Below are 12,302 nucleotides of genomic sequence, written 5' to 3' on the forward strand. Positions count from 1 at the left end.
CTTCTCCAACTCTCATAAACTCAAAGTGAGTAAATGAGGGATGAATGGGGGCTTTAATCCCTTCATTCCTCACCCTAATCCAAGGTGGACCCACGCCCAACAAGCCAACTCACATAAAAGTTAAAAGAACAGTGATTTTTTGGCCGCACGGCGAAAAAGGAGGAAGTGCGTACAGGATCATATGTGATCCATACGATTCGCCCTCTGAAGCGTGATGCTTCGTACAGCCGAAGCGCCGTACGAAACGCACTTCAGAAAAACCGAAACGCACTTCGAACACACACTTCCAGAATTTCCAGGAAGCATGTTTATTAGTCTGAAACGCGCTTCGGGTTTTCCGAAGCGCATTTCGGACGGCGCTTCCCCCACGCATCCGTACGGATCGCGTTTCGGGGTTTAGATCCGGCGGGGACATTTCCTGCAACACTAAGATGAACTAGTAAGTGTAGAAATAAGAATATATTCAGATTGATTCGCAACATTACTTTCATACCTGGAGAATTTTGACTTCTTTTGTGGACGACTATCTTCTTCATGATCACTTGGAACATATCTTCTTCTTCTTTCATCTCTTCCATTGTGATCATTCCTTCGATCATCTCTTCTTTGATCATTGAACCTATTTTTGTTGCTTCTAGTATTGTAGCGTGGTCCATTGTTCTTCTCAAGGCAATCTCAAGCATAGTGGCCTTTCTTATGACAATTGTAACATTCAATGTTCAAAAATTCCTTTCTTCTATTTGGATTTCGAGAAGGAGGCTTTCTTGAATTTGATGGAACTCCTTTTCCTTTCTTCTTCTTCTTGTCATGAGTGATGAATGCAGTGAGCTCTCCTTCTTCATGCTTTTGAATCCTTCCTCTTGATATCATCCTTGATTCTTCTTGAGTGAGCTTTCCAACAATTTCATCAAATGATGGAAGGACATTGTTGTTGCTTATCGTAGTAATAAAGGTTTCCCAAATAGGAGGGAGACCTCTTAGAGTCACAATCACCAATTCCCTGTCAGGCACAGATTCTCCAACTCTTTGCAATTGATCTCTAAGACGAGATATCCTCATTATGTAGTTTTGCACAGATTCTCCTTTGTTCATATTTGTGTCTTTGAGTTGATCTTTCAAGGAGATGATTTCATTCAAATTGTTGACTTCATACATGCCAGCTATCTTATCATACATATCCTTAGACCTTCTCAAGTTTCCAACATATGCAAGTAAATTATCTTGTAAACCATCAGCTATAATTTGCTTTGCTTTTAACTCACCTTTCTTGTGCTTGTTCTTGGCAGCAGCAAAAGCATTCTTCGGAGGCTTAGGTACTTTTCCTTGAATGTAGTCCAAAACATCATTGTTATCAACTATGATCTCCAACCTAACTTTCCATGCAGCAAAATTGGATGAGTCACCCAACTTTTCATTTTCCTTGAAGGACGTCATCTTGAACGGCTCTTTGAACTTTCCAAAGATGATTGCTTCAATTCTTGTCTCCTTTTGGGCTTGTCCTTCACCTTAGCTCTGATACCATGTTAATTTTCAAATTGTTCTATGTTGTATCAATTACTTTAGCCCAATTCAATACTTCAATTAACAATCTTTCCAATTACAATTAATCTTTCCATTCATCAACAATAATTGAAGATAGAACAATAAATGCAATGACAAAGGAGACAATCAACACATCAACAAGAGCCACCAAGTTTGGTCAAAGATCAGGAAAAAACCCCACTAGGGGGAAAACTCTTTGAAATTCTTCTATTAGATTGTCATTAAATATTTAGCAGAAAGTACAATGAATCCAATACAATATCATCCAATAAAACAACCCAACAATATTCAGAAATATGTTTCCAGCATCAAAATATATCAGAGACAACTTTTCCCCTCTGCGGTCAATTATGGTCAACTTCAGTGCTCGGTCAAATCTGAGTCAACTTCCTAGTCGCATGCATGAAGAGGTTGTGCAAGCTACTGAAGGTTTTTGGTCGCTCCCTTGATACTTGCACGCCAATGACTATGGACAATTTTGCTTTGTGACGTGCCTGCGACTGTAGCCCAAAAAAAACCTAAAACAAATGTGAGCCTTGGACCCTGTAATTTCAGACCCTTTGCGAACCTTTGTTGTCGTCCCTACCTCAGACCTGTGCGAGCCAATCAATGAAGAAGAGAAGAAGATGTTTGGTGATGTCCAAATGAGCTTGAGGTCACTTGTATTTATAGGCTTCCAAGGGTGTCCAATTTGCTTTAGGGCCGACCTTGTTCAAATGTGCATATGTGGGCTTTCCTTCATAAGTACACTTTCCCTTATCCGATTTGAGTGATCTTTAGGTCGATTTTGGTCCTCTCGAAAAGAGGAATTCAATGCCATCATCATCTCCATCAAATGAGCTATCCAAAGTGGAATTTGACTGTAGTTGCATAGTTTTAACAGGCCACATACAGACTCAATAAACACATAACCATGCAGTAAAACATAGGTGCACCTAACATGTGCTGGACTAGCCCATACATCGGTGATCACCTCTACATAAGACGAATTTCCTACAAACCATGAGTCCCAAATAAGTCGATTCAAGGCATTCTAATACTATCTTGGACAAAATGAACCAAAGATGTACCCAAAGGGGCCGTACATGGCCAACCAAACAAGGTCTAGGACACCCAATATAGGGCCTCACATGGTTGTCACAAAGCTTTAACTTGTGAACTTGGGCTTGAAATGGTGATAAATGCACTCAAAAACTGTATGTGTACCATGCTGACATGAGGGATAACGGAGCCCGAACAAAATTGATCATATAAACTATTATATTCAAACTCAGAAAAATCAATAGTAGGACCGGTGTCATTACCTTGATTCACCTTCAAACCAAACTTCTCAGTAATCTTGAGCACCATTACCATTATCCGAATCAATCACAGCTCTGAGCTGAACAATGAATTTTTCAGGAAAGAAGAATCCCACAGTTCCCCCACCTTATCACTAAAAGGTCACAACCTGACAAGTCAACTAGGCCAATTCAATTTGAAAACATTCAGCAATAACTCTATGACACACCCAAAAGATCACACTCCTTCAGACCATCGAAAGTCTAGTTGATCTCCTCAGTTCTTTGCCCATGCTACCAAGTTTTTAGCATTAGCTGATTTGAATAAAATATTTGCTAATAATAAAAAAAATACAAGTTTTTTAATTTGACAAACCTGAAAATGCTCTTGACGAAAATAAATTTTAAAAATTCAAGAAAATTTTAATCAAATTAGAAAGGAAAAAATGATTATTCTAGTTAGTAGATAACAACAAAATAATATCACTAGATTGTTGAGTTTAGAAGCTAAAAACAAAGAAAACTAAACAACGCAACTAGTACCTATTCAGAATTTTTTGTTACTGATTTTCTATTGTGTTTATGTAATCATATTTAAAAAACAAAACTTCCATACAATAACAAAGTAAAATAACTGGATCATACAAGGCTAAAACCTAAATTAACTGAAAAAAAAGATATAACTAATGGAATAATTGACAATTTATTCACTAATAGCACTTGAAAAGTTTCAGATATTGTGAGAGGCATTGGGATGCCATATCAAGGACACTACCTCAGCAAAGTGTGCACGTGGAAGATGAATTTGCCGTAACCAGCCAGGAGTCACTCCAAGAAAACGATTAGCTACGCCTCCAACACCAGGCTCTGAAATATCAGAACTGCTGGCTGATGTCACAGTGTTAGTAATCCCACCTCCAACGCTATTTGTGCTAGCACTGGCAGTTGAGTAAGCACTGGAACTGATAGTGATGCTAGTATTGGTGCTGTCAAGAGAACTCCTAGATATTATACTCCATTTTTCTATTTCCTCTTCAGGAATTTCACCATCCTTGGAAAGAAGGGGCAGCCTGAGCCGTTGGGCAGCCTCTGCAACAACTAGCCTTTGTTCTAAAGCTTCATAGACCTGCCAAACTGTCAAGAAATCAGAATAAAGTTTTCACTAAGACCTTCCTAAAAGAGTCATGAATCATATCAGAAGTCCTATCTGTTCAAAAACTGTCGTCCAAAGGGCACACACTCACCACCAGAATCAAACTCCAAATAAGACATGGAACCCACTTAATGGACATAATGCCCTTTCCATGTTGGAATTGTGGACACCTAGAAAAGCAGAGATGCATGCACAACCTACCACAACCTCTGTTTGGCAGTTGATTGAGCTTGAAATCCTTGCTAAGTCTCATAATTGAAAAGGTTTAAAAGTTAATCATTATGCTCGCCTTGATAGTCTTTTTGACCAAATTTGAGTATATGGCTAATAAACTAACATCATGTATATTTTCCACTCTGAAAAAAGCAGATACTCTAGTTATCATTCGGTAGGTAAGGCAATATCATGTGAAGGATTTTTATCTAAAGATGCCATACTCTAGTAAAATTACTTGTGCAATGTTCATTATAATTTTATGTTTTAGAAATCAAAATTGAGATTCGTTTCCTTGCCTTCCCATAACAATTTTTTAAACCAATTTTGATATTACAGCACAGCTTCATATTGTTTATTTTGTGTCCATATATGCAATTGAAAGTGGGCTTAGACTTCATAAATGTGAATGAACAATAGCAATATTATAATCAGTCTGTATTCGATTTTCCCAAAATACACAGTTCTTGGGGCTACTTTCTTGTTGTCCCAACATTATTATCAGAATTATCAACAATATGTGACAGAAATTCAAAGAAATCTACTGCAATTCAAATTAACAAAATCATCAGACAAAATTATCAGCAAGGCAGAGATGTAAGAGTTGTCTTGGACTCCAGAAAAACTCAGCAGTTAATTTGGGAAATCACAAATATAGATATATAGAAGATTATGCTATAAATTAAATTACATAGGATTGTATCTTGAAAGTTGAAACAATAAGATAATACTCATAACAACCATGTATGTATCTCATCAGGGCCATGGCAATTGCGGAGATGAATCTACAGTGCATATGCATGCAAATAGGAAATCTAAATTGAGAAATATTCAGGAATTGGCCACATGATGGCTTTGATCGGACTCCTGGTAGAGTTTGATCAGCATTTTGAAAAATGGATCAAGCACACTATAGATTTTTACTGTAGATTCAAACTGCTTATGTGATATGCTAAAACAAAAGACATGAATCTACTCTACTCATCAGCGAAAAGAAAAATTGATTGATGAAATCACAAAGCAGAAAAGGAAAAATTTCAATCGCACATAACACAATATTTTTCTAGGGAAAGCAATTGCTCAAAACCCCGACTATCTATATTGCATTAACCAAAAGATCTGAGAAGAAAATACAATGTTTGTTCCACCCAAACAATCTCTGGACAAATACAAACTATCTCACTGCTTCACAAACCAGCTCAAGCCAACACTTAGACAAATCTGTTGTCTGCCAAGCCCCTACTTCCTTGCACAATCCCTAAGGGAATTAGCGCATATTTAATTGGGAAAATCCCTCAACACAACTGCGCAATCCCTAAGGGAATTAGCCCATATTTAATTGGGAAAATCCCTCACCACAACTGCGCAATCCATCATAGGCCTTCTACTGATTGCATGCACCATCTATACAACTCGGAAAATTATACAACTGATAGTACACTGTCCCTGAACTCTAATCTCAACTGGGTCTTCCTCTGAACTGACATGCATGAGTTATTTTTGAGTGAATTATCAGTTATTTGATTGATCACTGCATGTGAATTAAATCCAATTTAATTCACTTGACCACTCACTAGTTCCTCCAATAGTTAGAACTAGTTTAACTGAATTTAACTCAGTTAAACTGAATTAAATAATTACAACTCAATAATTACTAAACCTGGGCCCCTAAATTTAGGGATCACTTTACATAACTCTACATAGACTCCCAACTCGAATTTACTGAGCCAACTAAGTCAACTTAACTTAGTTAACTATTACAAGTTGCTATGAGAATAGAATTTCGATTTAATTCCCAATTTAATTCAAGGACAAATTAAATTAGGATTTTCTTCTTGTTATTTTTAACACTCCCTCTCAACAAGAAAGGGATTATCTACTACCTCGATCCTGCCTTTGTGAAACTCGAATTTGCATCTTGGCAATGCCTTTGTCAAAATATCTGCATCTTGCTCCTCTGTAGGAATGTACCCGTGCAACATGATTCTCCTCTGCACACAATCTCGAAGATGGTTATACCGGATGTCAATATGCTTGGACCGATCATGAAAAGCTAGATTCTCAAAGAGTTTGATACAACTCTACTTGTCACAGAAATCATTGTTGGATCCATCTGTTGACCAAACAAACCAACAAAAATCTTCCTCATCTAGATAGCCTCACAAGTTGCTTGACTAGCAACAAATTAACGCACAGTTAACAGCAGCCTACGGAGATTATGAACAGCAGTTTGTTAGAGGTGGCAGCCAACACATATTTTTTAGGAAGTTTGTCTACCACACTCTTTAGTTAAGTCTACACTTGACCAGCAGTTGAACTAGCACGTTGATACACAAGTGAAGTATGTACTAGCAATTTGGGAACACCTATAGCCAACCATCTTGCCACTTGTGATTTGATTTTCTACATTGGGATTGTCAGTCCATCTCCACTTGTCAATGGAATTTTCCTTGGGATCATCTCCCATTTTATTATTTATATGAGTCTTGAGCTCTCATTTGTATCTTTAGAACGATTTGTTGGGCTTCCAGAGACTTTGCTGGATTTTGTGTTCATCTTTCATATAATAAAAGAGACTTTGGGGTACTATTGTGTTTGTGTTCTCCTTCCATTTCTTGAGGTGAAGTTATTTCAATTTTTGTGCTTTACATACTACATGTATGTTGGATTATGCTAGTTATCATTTTGCCACTTGTTTGGATTAACATATGCAAGCTATGTTGTACAGTTTTTGGGTTAGAGAAATACTTTAGGAAGAGGAGCACTAAAAGATTTTGGTGAAATCTCTAGCCTTCTCCTCCATTGTATAATCTAATCCCTTATGATTGCTAAAATCCTTTTCCAAAAGTGTAGAGATCTTTAGATTTGGTTGAAGTATTTACTTGGGCGTGGGGTAGCTCTCCAATAGACAAACTAACTCCCAAGATCAAGAATAGAAGGACCCAATCGGTTTGCCTCAAGGATCTCATCAAACGATTTTGAAAGAGGGAGTTTCCTTTCCTCTAGCTTATTAAGGTCACATAAATTTAAATTAAATATTTTTCTTGATCAATATCTTGTGGTTTCAAGGATTTTATTTGCTACCTAGAGCATTGTTTTAATTAGACAAGTATGGAGTTCTACTTGCATGTCTTGATCTAGTTCTTGTACACTAATTGTAGATTATCATTTTGACTATTTCATGTCATCTTTGTCTCCATTTCAGGATTGCTTTGCTTTCAATTTTTGAAGCATTCTACTTTTGTTTTAAGCAAAATACAATTTCATTTCTTAAAGAGCAAATACTTGGAAGACATTGGTTGTTTATGTATTTCATGCTTATCTTATGATGGTTATTGCTCGTATCAGTTTTTACTTATAAATCTTAAAGAAATAATCTATTTAACTCTAACAATTCTTCTAGAAACTCACGTCTCTTTTTAACTTAACTTTTCATTAGGGACCACCCCCTTACCTTGTAAAGCCATCTGGAACTCACCACTGACTTGTCTGCTGGTCTTGGGACCACCTCCTAAACACTATTTCTGATAATGGAGTTGTTGTAGCCCGAAGTGTACACCAAGGGCCACAACGCTCAAGGACAGGGATTGTCACTCTGATCCCTACCCACTTTGTTCTAGTTATCTCTTAGGCAACCTAAGTGAGGTAGTCCCTAGAGGTGAGAAATTAAGGGGAGACTTATTGAGGCTAAAAAAGTTCTAGGAGATGCAACTACCTGTCTCAATAACTTGACTAAAATTAGGTGGCAAGTTTGATTAATGAGCAATGAGATATAGATTAAATTAGATTATTCTAGACACTTATGATTAAATAGTAAGACCAGTGCCTTAAACAACAATACTCAATGAATTATTAACTTGCACAACAGTGAAAAATGCTTCAAGTTATAAGACAAGCAATACTGCAAGGAAATGTTAGTAACCAAAGATAAAAAGATGAACAGCTGCAAGGACAATAAATTATAGCAATGTAAAACTTGCAACAATGATTTCAATCTCAATTAGAGAAGCCAAGAGCAATGCAAAAATCCCTGTAGCTGTCCAATGTCAATATGCTTTCCAACTCTTCAAAAAAATATACCAGATCCATGAGTAACAGAGGTAAGCTCACTACAGCTTATTACCAAGTATTTTCCAGTCAATGATAAGATCAGTCCATAAGGTCATGCTCAAGATGCAAGGAAAAATTCCAATGCTCAGAATCCAATTTTAGTGCCATAAGCAGAGTAAAGTTACCACTGTAATTTTAGATTGGATTGTTGTAGGTTACGATCAACTCAGAGCATATAAGACAGTTACATAAAATCATTCACCAAGTAGATTTATGACAACAGTAGACTGCCTCAATACTTATGATGAAATGAGGTAAGTTCTTTCAAATGCAAATTACTTAGAGCATGAAGTATGTAAAAATTTCTCATTTCCCACCCTGGTTTTTAGTTTCACCTTATTTCTCCAAAATAATTAAATGCCATATCCCATATCCATACATTCAACAACTGAAAAATAAATTTTGTTGAAAACACAAATTCTGGAAAAATTACAGAATGCTGAAAAATGCAGAAATATAAAAATCAGCACATACAAACAGCCATTCAACACATTTAAACACAGTGATTTTTTGTCAAGGTGACCCTGGAAAAACCCCCTACAACTCCTGGGGAAAACCAGTTCGAAAGCTCCTTCTTATTTCTCGAAAATGCCATTTACAGTGAGAAATATTCAGCAAAAAATCAGCAAGCAAACTTTTACAACTTATCTCGTTTTCCGTGCCTCACAGCCAACTGGAAAAACTTGCAAACAGCAAAACAGAACAGTAATAAATGTTGTACAGCCTCCTCGATTTTTGTGCCCAAATTTCAGCCTTAAATGCTGCTATACGGCCTGCCTAGAAAAGCGTGCAAGCTGCCATAAATATGTTGTATGGATTTCCTTGATTTGCATGCAGAAAAACCAGCAGTACAACTGTATGGATTTGCCTCGATTTGCATGCCAAGGTACAGCCACTTGCTATACGGATTTCTTCTTCTCGATTCCTGTGCACTTGCTGTACGGATTTCTACAAACTCGTGCCCAATATTTGCCTTTCACTGTGTGCTAACTCAGTTGTACAGATTTGCTAAAATGTTGCCTTGGAATGTGTGCCAAGCTGCTGCCTCCTTCTCCTCCCTATCTAGAAATCTCCCTTGCTCTCTTGCTCTCCTTCTCTCAATCTGCTCATGAAAGAATGAATGACATTTTCCTCCTTTTCCTCCTTTAATATAACCCTCAGTGACATTTGGAGAATCCCTAAATCCAATGGCTGAGATTGATTGAGATCTAGGGCTGAGATTAAATGCTCATTTAAATCTCACTTTCTATTTTTTAATTCACCCCACTTTAATAAAGACCCACTTAGTCATTTATTTCCAAAGTCACTTTTCCTTTCTAATTTTACATTGACTTTATTAAAGTCACTTTAAAATTAGACTTTAGTAACTTTATCACTTAAAGTCACTTTTAAATTAGATTTGACTTTATAAAAATTATAAAGTCACTTTAGGAGAAAAATTAAATTCTTTTGGACACTTTTCCCTAGGCCAAAGATCAAAGCCTTAGGGAACCACCTGTCCTCTGGTACCAAATTTCAACACTCCCTCTTACCGAGGAAGGTGTTCCTTACCACACCCATCTTGTCTCTAAAGTAGACATGCTTGCCCCGTGGTAAGGCTTTGGTAAGAATATCTACAACCTGCTCATCAGTGGGAATATACTCAAACTTCACAACTCCCTTTTGAACATAGTCTCTGATGAAATGATATTTGATCCCAATATGCTTTGACCTGTCATGAAATACTGGATTCTCCGTGAGTTTAATGCAACTCTGTTTATCACAGTAAATCACTGAAGGTCTCAACGGCTGACCAAATAAGCCAAACAACATCTTGTGAAGCCAGATGGCCTCACAACTAGCTATACTGGCTGCCATATACTCTGCTTCCGCTGAACTCAATGCTACTGACTGTTGCTTCCAACTGAACCATGACACTACTGCCGAACCCAACCCAAAACAGCACCTTGAAGTGCTATTCCTATCAGAAGCACAACCTGCCCAATCAGAATCAGTATAACCTGCCAATCTCACTCCATCCCCCTGCTTGTAGTCCAGACCATAATCCACTGTCCCCTGCAAGTACCGCAAAATATGTTTTGCAGCCACCCAGTGAACCTTCCTAGGCTCACACATAAACTGACTCATCGTGTTGACTGCAAAACAAATACCTGGTCTAGTGTTGACCAAATACATCAAGGAACCAATCAGCTGCCTATACAATGTGGGATCCACCAACTCGGAATCCGAAGCATGAAGCTTCTTCCAGTTGGTGATCATCGGTGTCGACATGGGTTTACAATCCTCCATGTGAAATCTGCAAAGGATGTCTACAATATACTTCCCCTGCCCCAGGAAGAAATGCCCCTCCTCCTGCCACACCTCCAAACCCAAAAAGTAATGCATCAAGCCGATGTCCTTCATCTAAAACTCCGCCGCAAGATCTCTCTTGCAGTGCTCTATGAGTCTCTCTGTTGACACCTAATCCTCTGCGATTGGGTGAATTTGGAATGTGAACAGTCATCAAGAAGATGAACTGATCAGTCACATTCATGTATATAACAATAGCTACCTAATGAAATAAATGAATCAGTTTTTCTGCCAAGTCTGGAGTTACTCCTGGCCTGACATGGTATCAGAGCTCCCAGGTTCTAAAAATAGATGTAACTCCCATCATCTCTGCCATTGCCTCTGTCCTGAGCGTTGCCTCTGTCCTGACATAGCGCTGCCACTGCCTCTGTCCTGACATAGCAGCGAGTGTGTTGAATAGTTCGAGCAATGAATACACTGAAGCATCTCTATGCATCGATTCATAGTCTCTGTGTGATGAATGGACTGTGGTGAAGGTCGTATTGAAAGCGTAGGTTGAACTCCGTTGAATACAACATTGAATGCAACGCTGTAGCGTGGGAATGGAGCGTTGAATACAATGGTGTGCATTGAATCTCTGGTATGAAGCAGTAAATTATGTGGGGCTCCGTGGTTTATATTTTGTGTTGAATAATCTCCGAGTCTCTGTGCGTATTCTTTGTGCATTGGTTAAAACTCCTGGTATGTGCGGTGAAGTTTATATGTGCGTTGGTCTGATATTCATATCCTGGTTTAATACTCTGTAATGTGCAACATTGAATTGGGTTGTATATAACCGTGGACCGAGTTATAACCTGGACTGTATATTATATATAAACCGTGGCCTGACATATAACTGTGGACTGTATAACCCGTGGCCTGAGATATAACCGTGGACTGAGTTGTATTGTGCTTAAACCGTGGACCGAGTTATAACCTGGACTGTATATTATATATAAACCGTGGCCTGACATATAACTGTGGACTGTATAACCCGTGGCCTGAGATATAACCGTGGCCTGAGATAATGGTGCTGATAATGGTATGCGGTGTTCTTTTTATTTGAGATAGAGTGCTGAATTAATGCGTGTTGCTGTGGCTATATTAAAGCGGTGATTTATATGTGCGCTAAAGCTGTGTGCTATATGTGCGTTGTGGTTACATTGATCAGTATATATATATATATATATATATGTGCGCTGTGGTTATATTAACCAGTATATATATATATTATGGTTTTCATTTGAATGAGTTATGAACTGAGTTTGTAGATATGGAATATGGTGGATATATTATATGAGGATCCTTGGAGGGATTTGAAGAAACAGTACATAAAAGTGTTTGAAATTTTTTTTTGCCCTTTTGAGTACAATTTCACTGTATATCAGCAGAAGTATTTTTTACAGAATGCATTCAATCATCTCTATGGTAGGAATAGTTCTCACTGGCAAGGAGAACTATCCTAAATGGTCCCGGATGATAAAACACACCCTCATCTTCAATGAGTTGTGGAAAAGAGTGTGTGTCGGAGAAGGAGACAATGACCCAGTGCAGCCTACATCAGACAAAGAGCTCGTCATTTGGGAAAACAAGAACAGCAAAGCCTATGCATTAATCGCAGCATCTGTAAATGAAGAAGTAAGTCGCCATATTTCATCATATTCAACTGCCTTTGA

At 37.9% G+C, this 12,302-nt stretch overlaps 1 protein-coding gene across 1 annotated transcript in view; it reads right to left on the minus strand.

Annotated features, from left to right (window-relative positions):
- The window catches only part of AUG4 (HAUS augmin-like complex subunit), a 219,624-nt gene that overhangs the window by 142,732 nt on the left and 64,590 nt on the right, over positions 1–12,302 (minus strand). Inside the window, exon 4 of the mRNA XM_089419618.1 lies at positions 3,598–3,948. Within this exon, the coding sequence (XP_089275744.1) occupies positions 3,598–3,948 (351 nt within the window). The remainder of the gene's footprint in view (positions 1–3,597; positions 3,949–12,302) is intronic.

The sequence above is a fragment of the Pinus tabuliformis genome, chromosome 4_1, assembly GCF_031772625.1.
Source record: "Pinus tabuliformis cultivar Carrire ecotype Pingquan chromosome 4_1, CPIR1, whole genome shotgun sequence".
NCBI classification, from domain to species: domain Eukaryota; kingdom Viridiplantae; phylum Streptophyta; class Pinopsida; order Pinales; family Pinaceae; genus Pinus; species Pinus tabuliformis.